The sequence below is a fragment of the Apus apus genome, chromosome 19 (assembly GCF_020740795.1).
Source record: "Apus apus isolate bApuApu2 chromosome 19, bApuApu2.pri.cur, whole genome shotgun sequence".
Lineage (NCBI taxonomy): Eukaryota > Metazoa > Chordata > Aves > Apodiformes > Apodidae > Apus > Apus apus.
This window is the reverse complement of record NC_067300.1, coordinates 10,860,769-10,876,404: the sequence shown is the minus strand read 5'-3', so window position 1 is coordinate 10,876,404 and position 15,636 is coordinate 10,860,769. Positions and strand designations below refer to the sequence as shown.

At 53.2% G+C, this 15,636-nt stretch overlaps 1 protein-coding gene across 3 annotated transcripts in view; it reads left to right on the top strand.

Annotated features, from left to right (window-relative positions):
• NR6A1 (nuclear receptor subfamily 6 group A member 1) overlaps positions 1-15,636 on the top strand; it is a 78,367-nt gene that overhangs the window by 46,601 nt on the left and 16,130 nt on the right. For 2 of the 3 annotated variants that reach the window (XM_051637016.1, XM_051637015.1), the window contains exon 3: positions 12,482-12,712. In XM_051637016.1, coding sequence (XP_051492976.1) covers positions 12,482-12,712 — 231 coding nt within the window. Of the gene's footprint in view, positions 1-5,641; positions 5,735-12,481; positions 12,713-15,636 lie in introns of those variants that run through there. The other variant, XM_051637017.1, reaches the window with a different exon arrangement.

Below are 15,636 nucleotides of genomic sequence, written 5' to 3'. Positions count from 1 at the left end.
ACCCCCTCACTGCAGCAGCCTCACTGCCTGTCAGCAATAACCATGTGAATAGTTTGCCCTGTGCAGCTTTATGAGCAGAGAGGAGGTTGGAAGGTTTTTTCCCCTAGTGTTGGTCTAGAAAAATTTGCTCTTATTTGCAGTCACGTACATCTTAATTTGGGACCTCGTGATAACTGCGGTGGGTGGTACCAGGGGCCTGGGAGCTGCTGGTGGAGATGATGTGAAAATTGAGAATCTACTTTATCAGGGGGAAGAGAAGCTGGGGGTTCTGGTGATTATCTTTTTTCAGTGGCTGATGCTGTTTTCTGAGGGGGTGTGTCCTTGGCCAGTTACCTGGGAGCAAAAGGCAGGTCTGGGGTTATTGTCAGGGCACTCCAGGTAGTTTCTCCACACTTTAATTCCTGTAGATTCTGCAATGATATCTCTGTTCAGCGTTTCCTTTTCTTGTAAAACAAGAAAATAGTACTACAAACATCAAGTTAAATGCAATAGCAAAGAGAGACATTTTGAATAGCTACTCCTAATAACAGAAAAGTTAATTGCAGTAACAACAAAAGCAAAGGGCGAAGCAGCCCACAGCGGGACTGGGTTATGTCCCGGTCACCTGGGGACCGTCCCGGCAGCGGGGACGCCGACCGGGGCTGCTGCTGGTGGCAGCTCCTGGGGAGAACCGGAGCGGATTTGAAGCTCTTGTTTTGCAGCTCCACGGAGGTTACACGGCGCTGGTCGCCCCCTCGCCCCCATCCCTCAGTCGGGTGCTGCCCTCTCCTGTCCGGCCCCGCCAGCCCGAGCCACGGGGGGAGGCACCGGGGGGACCGGCCCCTCGGGGACACGGCCGGGACTCCCCACGGGTGAGCAGGGAGCGGGGGGTCTGTGCTGTGCTCCCCCCGCTCCGTGCCCGGCCGGGGTTCGTCCCCCGCTGCTGCCGCTGTCACCCCGCTCGGTGGCTCTGGCGGCGTCCCCGGGGCTGATGCAGGGACAGAACCTGCAGCTGCGGTTCGGAAGTTTTTTTCCTCTTTGTTTTGCTGACCCGAAGCGTGAGGAAATGTCCTTTCACTGTCTGTTTTGGTTTGGTTTTTTTTCCTGGGGACACCAGCCATTGTTGCTTCTCGTTTGGGAACAGTGTTGCAGAACAATAACGATAACAGCAGCTATAACAACAAACTGCCGGGCTGCTGTTGTTACTATTAAAACTACAGTTGATGTAAGTCGGGCCGAAAGTATCCTTTTGACTCTTCACTTTCCCACTTCAATGCACGAAACGTTTCCTGCCTCTTCAGATCGGGGGATGCTCTCTGTCCCTGACCTGTGCCCCTTTCCTCTCTCCCTTCATCCCACAAAACCTTCTGCCCAGGCACAGACCCATTCCAGGTTTGGATGCAGAGATTCCTGCCCATTGTCTGGGTGCTGGAGGGTGGCAGGTTCTGTAGGTGGGACAAGGGGACAAGGCCCCACAGCTGTTTATTGGGGGATTCTGTACCTGAGGATGGGCCCATGGGAGGAACAACCCTCTGCAGGAGGACACGAGGAGGGTGTGAGGGTAGAATCCAGGCTGGGGCTATCACTGGTAACAAGGACCCCACTCAAGGACTTCCCTGTGTTTTCTGGAATGTTCTGACACTGCATGACCGATTGGGTTACTGGGAGCTACAGGAGATGAGCTCCCAGACTGGGATGGAGTCATCCCTTCCTAGGGGAAGCTCTTTCTGCAAAGGGTTTAGAAAGGAGCTCGATTGCCTGCTCATAGAAATGTAAAGCTGCTCCCTTTGCAATTCTCCTTTCTTGTACTTGCCCACTAAGGCAGTAAAACCATATACTTCTCATGCCTACAGTCCCATTTGTTTTCCTTTTTTCCTCTCTAAGGAACCCTTAACCTCCCCCCTGCTTTTTCCTCTGTTATACAGACCTGGTCTCCACTGTTTGTCACCCATCAAGCAAGATGCAATGAAATTCTCCTTGCAAACCATTCAGTAGACGGGGATGGGAAATTCAGTGGCCAGGCAAATAAAAATAGAAATAAACAAATAAACCTGGAAATTTTATAAAAGGATTCATTTTGCACAATGACCTATCAAACTGGTAAGAAGAGCAAAGATGCTTGATTTTGTGTACACCAAGTGAACACCTTCACCAGAATTACTGAGCACACGTTCCTGGTGTGTTTGATGCTGGGGAGCAGAGGAATTACCCATATCTGTCATTAAACCCTCAGAAGTCAGGCAGATGTTTATGATCATTTCATTGCAGTTCCTTCCATAGCTTCTCCGACCAATGCTGATTTAATGTTTGCATTGTCTCTGAACTACCTGTACACACAGAGTGAAGGCCATGGAGGTCTTGGGGAAGTACGTGCTGTGTTTTACCTGGAGCAGGTTCTCTGGCTGGGGAGGCTGGCAGGGTCACGTCCTGAGGCTGCTGAGGTGCCTTGGGCTGAGTTTGTAGCGTGCTGAGCTACATCTGCAAACCAGCCCCGGGCCTTGGCCATCGGCGCCGGAGCAGCCGCTCCGCCCGCGGCCCCGTCTGTTTGCTGCTATTTCCTCCGGTGCGTCCTTGGAATCCACACCAGTTCAGTGCTGGGTTCGGCGGGGGCCGAGCTGGGGCGCTGGCAGCTCCGGGGGTCGGTGCCGAGATGTGCCGGGCTCTGCGGTCCCGCCACAACCCGCACTTTGTTCGTGCCACAAAGGGGCCGATGTCTCAAACTGTGTCCACACAACAGAGCCCCGATTGTCATGAAAATGGGCAGAGCGCGGCGGGAGCTGTGAAGCGCTGGCTGGGAGGGCTGCCCCCACCCCGGGCCCCGCCGCTCTGCCCGGGTCCGGGTGTCCTGGTGGAAGTTTTTAGGGATGGGCTGTGGCAGGTGGTGCCTGCAGAGTGTCCCGGTGTCCTCGCTGGCTGCTCTGGCAGCGTCTGCCTCACGCCTCCGGTTGGGCTCCACGTTTCTGAAAAGCCCGGAAGAAACACTCCTGTTCCCAAAAGGAAATAGGGAAGATGCTCTCAAAGAAAAGCTCTCGCAGCACTCCTGCATTTGTACAGGCTGCCTTTCAAAGCGTGGCACAACTCTTATGCCTACTTTCCTTTTCTCCTGCCTTTATAACCTGGGATCTTATCCACACCATCTCCTGGCTGCTGTGCCAGCTGGGGGCTCTTTGTCCGCGGTTCACTTGGGACAAATTGCAGCAAAATGCAGCATTTTTCCTGTCCTCACTTGCAGACAAGTGACCTGGTTGGGATGGGATGAGCCAGTGCTCAGCATGCCCTGGAGAACCTCCTGTGTCCTTTGGTTCAGACAATGGAATTAATCTTTCTTGTCTCTCTTCCTGCTCTCTGCCCATCCCGAGTTTGGCCTCTCATTTTCCAGAACACTTCCAGAGCTCTGCAATCATTTCCTGCTCTTAAGGATTTATTATGGGCAAACTGTGATATGTGTATTTAGTGTGAGTTTAGATTAATTTGGAAGATTTGGGTTGTTTGGCCAATTATCCTTTTCCCAGCCAGGTTTTGTCTACACTTCCAGTTGTTTCTGAATTAGTGGGATGTTTTTTGGTGTGTGTCTGTTCTGAGTCCCAACAGCCCTGGTGTGAGCAGCTTCGTGTCGGCCTGTTATCCCCAGATTAAGCTGCTTTCTTTCAGCTGGCTGTGTCCCCGTCACACCGCGGCGTTACAAAATAAGCACTCGGCATTCTGGTCACAGCTCTCGGAGGGGTGCCGGGAGGAGCGGAGAGCTCGCACGGGAGGAGGAATGCGGGGCTTTGGGAGCCGGCACAATGGCCAGCAGCTGTGTCAATAGTGCGGCGGGGACCTGCCCTGCGTGGCCAGGGGAGCAGCTCCTCGCACAGCCCCGCTCGGGAACCTCCAGCGGGAAGAGGGAGGTGAATCTGGAGAGTCCGTCAAGGGGCAACGCAGCGACTGGGCGGATCTACAGCACCAGCAACCGGAGACCTGGCCCAGCAGGGCAGGTTTGTCACAGCTTGCTCTTGCATCCCACACCTGCTCCTGCCCAAGTGCTGGGTTCAAACGGGATTATGGATCGACAGCGTGGCCGAAGGGCTGGGGTTGGCAGGGACCGTCTGGTCAGACCTCCCTGCCCAGGGGGATCAGCTGGAGCCGGGTGCCCAGGCTGCCAGCAGGACACTGCTGAGCTCTGCTCTGTGCTCACAGGGGGTTGTTTGCAGGGCTGGATGTCACCAGAAAGCAATAAAATTTCAGGCTTAGGATCAAGTGAAATATGACCTCTTTTGTTGCCTCTGTGCCTTGTTTATTTTAAGTCAGCCATTTCTCAGAGCGTGGTTGAGCCCTGTGGTCCTCAGGAGGAGGAACAGAAGCAGATGATGCCTTTTGAACAGCCAGGGTAGACATCTGGAGCACAGGTTGAGTTGGGCCCTGGCAGGAACGTTGTCAGCCATTCCCTCAAACTCCTCGGTGTGGTGAGCCTTGCTTGGTCAAACCCAGCTCACCACTGGGACACATTATGGGGCACCCCATGTGGGCAGCTCTAAGAACACGTGAACTGTGCAGTATCTGAGGCTGAGTTCATCCCAGGGGAGGGTGAAGGAGCAGAAGAGTTTCATGAAAACGTTCACTGCTGCAGAGAAACATGAGGCTGTATCTGACAGAGAGCTCGCGGTGCTGGTGCTACCACAGAGATACCTGGTTTGGGGGGAAGCTAAATCAGCCACAGATTTATCGTTGTGAAGGTTTGCAGAGCCATCAAGTTTGGAGGCAGAGACATTCCATGAGCAGCATGGACTGCTTTCCTATGGGAGAGAAAAACTGGGGAAAGACACACAACGCCCTGTGTCACATGGAGTGTTTTTCACTGTTCTGCTGATTGTTTGGAGCTGTGGCCGGTGGGATTCTCACCCCCTTCCAGCAATAGCGCTGCCGAAACCGTTCCCGTTAGGAAAGGGAATGCAAGCTGGTGGGTGCGGGAAGGGAAGGTGCCATCCCCTGCCGTGTGCGGTGCGGGCAGCTCTGCCCACCGCCAGGTGCTGCCGCTGCGGGCTCGTTGCGTCGGCAGGACCCGTCCGTCCATCCCGAGCTGGCGTTAAAACCTAGAAGGGGGTTTTGGCCGGTAGCTGTTACCGGCGCACAGAGATGGTTTCCATACTTACGGAACTAATTTTCATACTAGACATTCCTGATTTCTCTGGGTACGTGTAAATGTTGTTTCTCAGCAGCCGCTTCTCTTGACCTTGCTGGGAATCGGTGGAAAAACCACGCGAAGTTGTGGCCACGCTCCGCCCCGCGGGGTCTCGGGGCGGGGCCGGTGTGTGCGGGGGCGGGGCCGGTGTGTGCGGGGCCGGTGTGTGCGGGGGCGGGGCCGGTGTGTGCGGGGCCGGGCCGGTCTGTGCGGGGCGGGGCCGGTCGGTGCGGGGCGGGGCCGGTCCGGTCTGTGCGGGGCCGGTCTGTGCGGGGCCGGTCGGTGCGGGGCCGGTCTGTGCGGGGCGGGGCCGGTCGGTGCGGGGCCGGTGTGTGCGGGGCGGGGCCGGTCGGTGCGGGGCCGGTGTGTGCGGGGCGGGGCCGGTCGGTGCGGGCGGCTCTCGGGGCGGGGCGGGCGCGCGGGGCGGGGCGGGCGCGGTGACGTCACGGCTCGTTAGCATGGGCCGGCCCCGGTCGGCGGCGATGGCCGAGCCGGGCTGCCCGCCCGCCCGCGCCGCGGCCCCGCTCCCGCCGCCATGAGGCGGCCCTAGGGGCGGCAACGGGGGGATGAAGCGGGACTCGACCTGCATGGAAGGTGAGCGGGGGGCGGTTGGGCCCGGCCTTTGTTGGGGCACCGGGGAGGGGGGACGCGGGGCTGCCCCGTCCCAGCGCCCGGGACGGCCCGGGGAGCGGCTGCGGGGCCGGGGCTCGGCTCGCAGCGGGGCTCGGCACCGAACCAGCCGTCAGGGGCTTCTCCTTTTCTCCTCCGTTCCGGGGCAGCCCCGGACTCGGGGTCCTGGCCGGCACCCCAGGCTGCGGCTGCCAGCCGGATTATGTAATTAAAGGAGAAGAAAAAAAGGGTATTAGTTTGTTTTGTGGCTTAATTTGTTTATATTTTAAACTTCTTAATCCCTCTGACCATCTGGAAGAGCTTTATTTAGTATTGTTAATTATTGATAGTATCGGGGTCATGCAGGCACTTGATAACGTAGCTCTGTCCCTCCTGGGACTAGTACCAGTTCACTGATAGTTTAAACCTTTTATTTTTTCCCTATGATTGAAGACAGTGGCAAAGGTCTCTTCGGAATAAAGGCGACGTGTTTAAGCAGGGCTCGCTGCCCGTTTGGGTCACCCACATTCTGAAAAGTCATTATCTAGTTGTGCCTGGGCCCTGCCTCCTGGTAGGCAGGGACTGCTGGGCTGTGCTGCTGGTGCTTTAATCTTAGATTTTCTTAATTCTGCATAATTCTTATTCATTGAGCATCTAGAGAATTTAAAGAGGTCCAAGAGAAGTATTTTTTTGGGCAGGCAAGCCAGGTTTTGATCTTACTGCTTTGCAAATTTTAAAAAGCAGGGTCTAAAGCTCATCTTGGAGCATCTGGCCCGGCTGGAGCAAGGGCAGGGACCCTGCAAATAGCTTTGTTTTTCGGAAATTGGATTAGAGAAAGTTGTTGGCTGGGGAGAGCGACTGTTGAACCTGGAGCCATCTGCGAGTGCTGGGGCCGCGGAGCCCCCGGGCCCGGGGCGGCCGCTCCGGGGACACTTCGGTGCCTGCGGCTTTTGTTCCAAACTCTTTGTGCAACAACTGGCTGGAGCACAGGATCGGGCCCTGCTGCCGCCCCCCCGAGCCGCCCAGCAGGGCGAGGGTCCGGCCGTGCCCCTTGTCCGGCTCCTGCCGGGCCCTGCAGGGTTTGGGGGCCGGGGGGGGCCGGGGCAGGGGGCTCCCTGCCTGCCCCCAGAAGTTGCATGTCCAGATGAGTTTTTGATATGCAAATGGTGATGGGTCCCGGCCGCGGAGGGGGTGATGGTTTCATCAGCTGCACGCTCTTGATTTATACCTACACAAGAAAGAGCAACTGATGATTTATGGGTTTTATGAGGGTTTGTGGTGGGTTTTTTTTGACTGAGCTCTTCCTTGGCAGAAACAAAATCAGTGTAGAGTAAGAGTGTGAGTTTTGGATTTAATTACTAGAAAAGGAGAGCAGAGCTGAGATGTACCAGCCGTTTCTCCTCAATATTCACTTGGTGCCTTTTAAAATGCAGCCTTGCTCTCTGTGTCTCCATAAGTATAACATCTTTTTACAGTACAGAGAGCAAGGTTGCAGGCAGCCTCTTTCTTCCCCCCACCCCCTCCCCTTTTTTTAATATTTTTTTTTAAAGGACTTGAGCAGGCTTGTCCATTTAAATTAACCTTTATCCCAGCTGGGCACACAAATGTTTTTGTTTTAGTTCACAGAGGGTTAATTCCATTCAGACCCTCACCATGGCTGGCCTGATCCGGGGCAGCACAATCTGCTCTTGCAGCCAGGCAGGACCCTGGTGCCTTCCCCCTGATCCACCGTGGGGCTGGGATCCCCTGATCCAGTGTGGGGCTGATGGGGGAGTGGGATGTTCCAGCCCATTGTGCACCCAGCCGTGGGCTTGGCCAGGGAGTGACCACTGGACAGAAAATTCAATCCCTGTGTTCATAGATTGTAAATTAAAGAAAAGCCCCTTAAGCAAACATGCCTGGTTTGAGAGGTGGGCTTGTTTGGACAATGCAGCACTGGGCAGCGAGTGGGGAATCACCCCAGCTCTGTCCTGAATTTTGCAGGTTGGTTTTCTTGAAACTAAAATTAATTATGAAACCCCCCCAAACATTAGGAATAATGAGGAAAAAGAAACTCTTAACACGTGTTTGTGTTTGAGGCATCATCAGAGGTGAGCGGGATTTGGTGAGGATTTCAGTAGCACACGTGTGAGATCCCCCCTCCTGCCCTCCCCAAACAGCTGGTATTTAGCAGCTTGAGATTTAAACCCAGCTAGAGGGTGTGTGTGATAGGGCGAGTTAATCAGGAAGGAAACAAACTATACACACTTAAAAAGATATTAAATATATTAATGAATTGCAGTGCTGAGTGTCATCTGTAACCTTTTTTCCAGCTATGAGAAGATGTTCTTAGCTGTGAATCACATTTAAATGGGAAGTTTTGCCAACTGCAGCTTTCTGTGTCCTCCCTCCTCCTTTTCAGCAGGACCAAAGCCCAGCACTGTTGCTCAGGGGGCTTGGCTGAGGGTTTGTGCCTGCACTTTGGGCCTTACTCCAGGAAATAAAGCCTTTGTTTCTGCTCCGTTACAAAGCACCGGTGTTACCCGCCCCGCCAGCAGCCCGGCCTGGTTGCCACAGCAGAGCTGCAGGGAGCTGTGGGTGCTGTGCAGGGTGAAGCTGCGTCGGCAGGGCTGGGTGCCATCCTCCCCCAGCGTGGGGATGAAGCCAGCACCTGGTCCCTGCCAGGAACGTGCTCCTTGCCTGCTCCTGGAGCACCAAAGGTGATTCCCTGCCGCCTGCTCGGGGTGTTTGCCCCAGGAGGGATACAGGTGGGATTGGGTGGAGGCCTCCTGAAGGCTGGACCTGTGTCCCTGTACTGTAGTTTGCTTGCTGTGTATTTTATATGGTCATTCATGCACTTCAGTGTTTTCTGTTCGTGTCTTTGTGTGTCCTTCAGCAGGATTTGAAGGTATTCTGAAAATTTGTAGGAATTTTCTTTTAAAATTTATCAAGGCTTCTCATTTCACTGAGGAGAAAAGCAAGCCTTTAAAAAAATAAATATCTTGCTTCTACTACTTGCCTTATAAAACATAGACAAGGAGAGATGTCTTCTCTTTCTCACACCATCTTCTCTAACTCTTGTGTAGCATCGTAATATTCTTGGAGAATTTACATTGTATTAAAATGTGGTATGAAACCTACCATGACCTTTGAAAACAATACATCCTTTAATGTGGCTTTGGGGACGGGTTAGCAAGGGAGTAGCCATAAAAATCTTCAGGGTTCAAGATGAGGTTGAGATTTTTGTGAGTGCTTTTGTCGTAGCAGCAACTGTTTGATTTAGTGGCCCCTGCTACAATGGGCTGTGAGAACAAAGCCAGAATATCCCGGGTATGAGTGCGTTAGATGTAAGATCCATCAGGAAAATTTGGGGGGGGAGCTTCCTCAGGCATCTCTCTCTAAAATAAAATATGTGCAAGGTATTTGAAAAATCTGCTTTTCAATTGCTTTGTTTCTTAATCTATGTTGTCTTTTATGGCTTTTAAAACCAGAGGAATCGGTGAGACAAGCGGTGACAGAGGAGGGAGGGGAGACTACTTGTTTTAAAATTATTGTACCTACTAAAGTTTTGACATTCTAATGAAATTTCAAGTTTAAGGAAGCTGAGAGCACCCCCAGCACAAAACTGCTTTGATTTTTCCTGTGCTTTACCATTTTGGTAAAGTTTGCAGTGGTTCTCCCTGGCTGCCCCAGCCTCGGGCTGCGCAAGGCACTTGATTAAGCAGGGTCAGGAGCAGGGAAACTGGGGGGCTGGTCACGGCTCCTACAGGAGGTTTTAAGCTTCTGAAACCCTAAGATGCTCTGTAGGGAATTATTTTTTAATGTAAGTTCTGTTTGAGTGGCCGTTTATGGGGGGTGCGGGCACCTCTCTGGTTCCTGGAGGTCTCTGTCCACAGTGTGTGCTGCTGCTCCTTAGGGAATGTCAGCCTGGGAAGGCAGGGCTGGGCAGTGTGGGCAGGGAGGGATGTGCAGGGAGTGTGGCCTTTCACTCTGCTTCATCACCCTGCTGGCAGGGAGATGGGGATGGCCAGGGAAGGATCCTGATCCCTCTGCACTTTCATCATTCCAGCTCCCAGTGTTTGCTGGGCGAGGGCCCTGTTCTTCCCACAGCAAAAAGCTGTGCCTGGAGATGATCCCTCATTTCTATCCTGGACCATCCATCTGCGGGGGTGAGGAGGGAGCCCCAGAGCCCCCCCGCGATGCTGCAGCTGTCCCCAGCATCCTCATCCACGCTCTGCCCTGTGTGCACACCTGTGATTCCATGGCTCCCATGACGTGCTTGGTGGCCAGTGTGGCCACTGCTGCTGCCCTCGGGACCCCTGTGGTTTATGGCCTGGCTGGGGGGGCCTGGGGAGGGTCAGGAGTGATGCTGAGGGAAACCCTGCAGATAGAGGACTTCTGTCCCCAGCTAATCCCCAGCCCCCTCCCAGCCCTTATCAGATCCCTGAAGATAGAGATTATGCAACCGGGGACTACAAAGTCATGTTTAGCTGCTTCCCTGCAGCCAGATGCTCCGATAGCCCCTCCTGATCCCTGCCAGCATTCCTCAGCAGCCTGCATTAAGCACATACCTGAGGTTGTCAGTCCTGTAAAACGGGGAGGGTTTCAGGGTGGTGATGACACCACATATGTTTCTTTGGTTAAACTTTGTGCTTCCTTCATTCATCTCTTTTAAGGTTTTATAACAATTGCAGTGAAATTTGCAGAAAAGCGCATGCTGTGCCATAGCAAACCTTGTAAAGTTTAGTACAGAATGGTTATAGTTTCTGCTGTGGTGACACTGGAGAAAGCTGCTTGTGAATAAGAGCAGCTGGTTTAGATTTTCACTTGGCTCCTGTAGCTGAAAACTGGTTTAATTTCTGATCCTAATCCATTTGGCTCATTATTTCTATTGCATTCACGTGTTCTCCAGTAGTAAGAAGCTCCATGCTGGTTTGTTGGGGTGCTTAGGTATTATGGAGGTTAGAGTGGACTTCACTGTGACTTCTAACTCCTGCTGCTCCAGAAATCCTCTAGATAAGAACACTATTGTCTTGGAAAACTGCCTGATCAAACCTAAGTGAGGAAAGCCAGGCTGGGTGTTGTTGTGCTGGGGTGCATTTGAACCAGCTCATCTTCACAAGCAGTGCTGTCCTCGGATTAGGGTTTTCAAGGTCTGTATCATTTAGCTGAGCAAAACAAAATGGGTTGTCCCACCTCCCCCTCCCAGGACAGCCTGGACTGCTCTGTGGGCGCTGCTACGTACCCCTGATTTCTTCCTTAGTTGGACTGGAGCCATGGTGTGAGCTCCTGCAGCACAGAAGTTTCTCCTCTGTGTTTTGAATGGTTGGGCTATAGAGGAGTGACTTTCTACACGGCACAGGCTGCATCCATGAGGTGGGTCTTGGGAAGTGTCTGTGCTTCTTGTGTCCCCTGAGCACCTTGGCTTTAATGAAAGGTGACAAAATACTTATAGCATGGAGAGACAGGACTGAGACACTGAGGTTAAACTCTGGGACCATGAGGCTCACATGGAGAACCACATGCAGCACCTGCCCCAGGGAGCTGCAGGGAACTTTTACCACCTCCCAGGTCTTGCTGTAGCTGTGGGTATTTTTGCCCATCGGAGATTGCAGGGTCACACATTCAAGCCAAGAAATACCAAGAATAATCTGGTTTAACCAGCATTCCTGGGAAGTGAATGGCAGTGAAAGAAGTGTGGTTCCTCATGTCCTGTTGCTCCAAACCAAAGTGATGCCCCTTCTGTTGTCTGGTGCCTCCACCTTGCACAGCCAGGGTCATCTAGTCATCCAGGTAATGATTATTTGACAAGTAGGAAAGCAAGACCATGAAGGGTACAGCAGATGTGTGTGTACCTCTGAACAAACCTGAGTAGTGCCTGTGTTGGCAGTGCAGCCCTGTTAACAGCTGTGGGGATACTGGTGGGTTAAAGCACCGGAGGGGCAGGCAGCCTGGTCTGGTGTGCAAGGGGTTAAGCTGTTTACACTAAACATCTGCTGCAGGAAAAGCTGCTGCTGAAACTCCATGGCATCATCTGAAGTGTGGCTGCTCATGTGGAGCAAGGCTTGAGCCTCCCTGTGCAGATGAAAGGCACAAGGATCCATCTGGGGTAACTGCCTGGGTCTCTGCAGATACTGTTTACTTTGTCCTTTCCATTTGGCATCATGGGTGCCTGGGGAGGTCACTGCCTGCTCCAGGTTCTCGCTGAGCTGAGCGTCCTCCCTGCTCTGTCCCAGGGCAATGTCAGAGTCCGAAGATACTGAATTGAATGTGACAGCTCCTGTTGCTGGGAGTCCTGCTATTTACATTTTTAGCCATCCGCAGGCCTTCCAAAGGTTTGGAAAAGGAACAGTAAAATCACATCATCGTGGCTTAACTGTACCTTTGTTTCTGTAATGGTGAATAATGTAATTCACTTGGGTGGTGACTTGTGCTGTGGGGCTTTGCTGGTGCTGCTGGAGGATGCGGGGAGGGGGCAGGTCTCTCAGGGGATACCCAGGGGTTGACAGGATTTTGTGTTCGTTGCTGTCGGCCCAGCATGGTTCCTGTGTTTGCACATCTGGGCTGTGGGGCTGAGGTAGGGCACTTTGGACCCTTTTTCCCCTCAAGGTCCTTGTTCCTCTCTGCTAACAGCAGCACAAAGGTCAATGGAGGCTGCTGTTCTTGCCCCCGTGGTGTCCAGGCAGGCCCTGGGGTGCCAGAACTCGGCTGAGCTGCTTTGGTGACCACAAAACTGTTTCTCTTCTCTTGCAGATGAGCGGGTGGATCAGAGAACCTGCCTGATCTGCGGGGACAGAGCCACGGGGCTGCATTATGGGATCATCTCCTGCGAGGGCTGCAAGGGCTTCTTCAAGCGCAGCATCTGCAACAAGCGGGTCTACAGATGCAGTCGTGACAAGAACTGTGTCATGTCGCGCAAGCAGCGCAACAGGTGCCAGTACTGCCGGCTGCTCAAATGCCTCCAGATGGGCATGAACAGGAAAGGTAACAACCAGCATGAGGCTTCTCTGTGGTGGAGTCGTGAGTCCAGGCCAGTGTTGGCAACGTGTGGCTCTGCTGCGGTTCTGCCTCTCGGGTTCTTGACAGGAAGCAGTGGAACCTCAGCACAGTTATGCATGGATGAAAAATTCATCCTGGACTAGTTTCTTAATGTGTTGGAGGAAAAATCAGTGTGAATTGAAAGCACATGGAAATATCTGGAGAACTGACCATGGTGATATCTTTTTTCAGGGAAAGTAACAGTCTGTGACTGTCCTTCCTGATGGATCTGTCCTTGCATCCTGAGCGAGGCAGTTGCTACTTCTGTGCTTCTATACATTAAATGTGGCAAAACCAAATGCACTTAGACAGGCTTTTAAAGTCCCAAGAGGTCAGAGTTTACCTGTTTGTTGTCATGGCAGCTTAGACCTGCTGTTGCTACCCAGCAATACAGTGTGTGGGTCATCACTCACCACCCAGTGGGTGATGTTGGCAGCAGCCTGTGGAGCTGGGGAATGCTGGAGGGGGCTTGGCCAGGTACGAGTTTACTGAAGGCTCAAGGGGGATCTGGGTTAGGGACAGCCACCCCCCAGTCCTCACATGTGCAGTGGGGATGAAATGCTGCAGTGTCATCTTCAGGATGGAAAATCTTAAATAGCTCAGAAATTAATAATGAAAAACAGAGAGGAATTTATTTCAGTGTCATGTCTCTAGTGTTCAGGCTTTTTGAGTTTTTAATCTGTGGAAATGTCATGACCCATGACAAGCAGAGATGGGTCAGTTTAATGGCAGCAGGCAGGAGTCTGGGCAGGAGTGGGTGCTGCTGTGACAAGGGCTGTTCGTGCTCCCTCCTGGAGGTGCAGGTAGGATGGCAGGAGGGATCCGTTCCTGGCTGCCAGACAGAAGGGTCATCGCATGTTTCTTAAATGTAGCTGTTGATGCCTTTATTGTCATCATTCATATGAAAGCCGCCTGTCAAAAGCACTGAAACTTCCATAAATTTGCTGCAAATCCACTAGGATCTTCCCTAGAAAATGTGTCTTAGGGCTGAGATGGAAAGCTTATCTCCTGACTGCTTTGATTACAAATTATCTTGGGGAGTTTTATTTGCTGGAGCAGACATGCTAGTTCCTGGTAATCTTTTAACCTGAGGAGTTTGGCTCTAGGTGAGCAGAATCATAGAATCCTACAATGGTTTGGGTTGGAAGGGCCCTTAAAGACCATCTAATTAATTCCAACCCCCCTGCACGGGCAGGGACACCTCCCACCAGCCCAGGCTGCTCCAAGCCCCATCCAACCTGCCCTTCAACACTGCCAGGGATGGGGCAGCCACAGCTTCTCTGGGCAGCCTGGGCCAGGGTCTCCCCACCCTCACACTAAAGGATTTCTTCCAAATATCTCAGTCTACCGTCTTTCAGCTTGAAATGCTCTCCCTTTGTCCCCCTCCCTCCCTGCCCTTGTCCCAGGTCCCTCCCCAGCTTTCCTGGAGCCCCTTCAGGCACTGGAAGGTGCTCTAAGGTCTCCCTGGAGCCCTCTCTACTCCGGGCTGGGCACCGCAGCTCTCCCAGCCTGTCCCCGGAGCGGAGCTGCCGCAGCCCCGCGGGTCGCCCCGGGGGTGGCCCCGCAGCCCCGCGGGTCGCCCCGCAGCGCGGCCCCCCCGCCGTGTCCCGCAGCCGCGGTTGCGCGGCGCCCCCTGGCGGCCGCTGGGCGCACAGCCCGGCCGGCAGCCCCCGCGCGGAGCCGTGTCTGAGCCGTGCCGAGCCCGCCCGGGGTTGCCGCGGTACTTCCCGGTTGGACTCGAGGATCCGAAAGTTCTTTTCCAAGCAGGATGATTCTGTGATTCGTAACCAGGTCTAAGCAGAGTTATTTGTGAGGTTCGAGAGGGCAGATCCCTGAGGAGCCTGACAGCCCAGGGTGTGGGTGTTAGAAAAGCGAGGTGTGAGCTACAGTTGTCTGCTACAATTGCACTTCAAATTCAGAAGACTAAAGCAGTTTATGCCCGTGGCTTGTCACAGAATTAGCCAAGTAGCTTCCTGAATCACAGTTAGCAATAAAATATCTTGAAAAACTAGAAGAATTCCCCTAAAATTGAAAAACTGATACAGTAGTTCCATTAAATGAAAACTCCCTACGTGCAGTAACAAAGAGCTAACCCTGACAGCTTAGTGTTATGTCAGTCACAGTTTTTTAATGGGAAACCAATGGTCTTTTGAAAGCGCTTTCATAGAAAACAGTGGTCACCTCAGTGGTCACAACTCGGGGAAATGTGGTTTGTGTGCAAGTGCTGTACAGCTCTGCCTGGCTGCCATTGCCTCAGGGCAGCCCCTGAGTAGCCCCAGCACCAGGGCAGACAGGGGTGATTTGAGCTGAGCAGCTCTAAAATCAAACAGCCGTGTGGCTCTTCTGCTACAAGCATTTTGCCTGAAATTTTGTGCCATTTTCAGCTTTGGGAGGGCCTCCTGTGGCCCTGCGTGCCAAGCAGGGCTGGCAGCAGCAAGGTCATCATGCAGCTGGGGAGAATCTTGTGCCAAGTCTGGCCAGGTCGTGGTGGGAAAGAGATTGGGACCTGATAAATGAGGGGACCTGGCCTGGGAGAGGAGGCACAAGGAGCCACAGAGGTCCTTGAGCACTTGTCTTCTGCAGAGCTGCTCTGCTGCTAAAGGGAAAAGCAGGGTGAAGAGGAAGGCAGAGGAGCAGCTTCAGTATAATCTTCATTGCACTTCACTGAAGTTCCCTGGAAATTGTTTAAAGAGCCTTAAAAATGAGGCAGTTCTATTGAGAAGGTAGGCTGCCTTTGAGAGTGAAGCTGCATGGCTTGGGCTAGTAACTCATATTTTAAACTGCAGCTTTGGGTGCAGCTGGCTGGGTACAACATCTCCCCTCCATTTTCCATGGCAGCACTAGGAGATCTGACCCTTTGAGGTGACAGT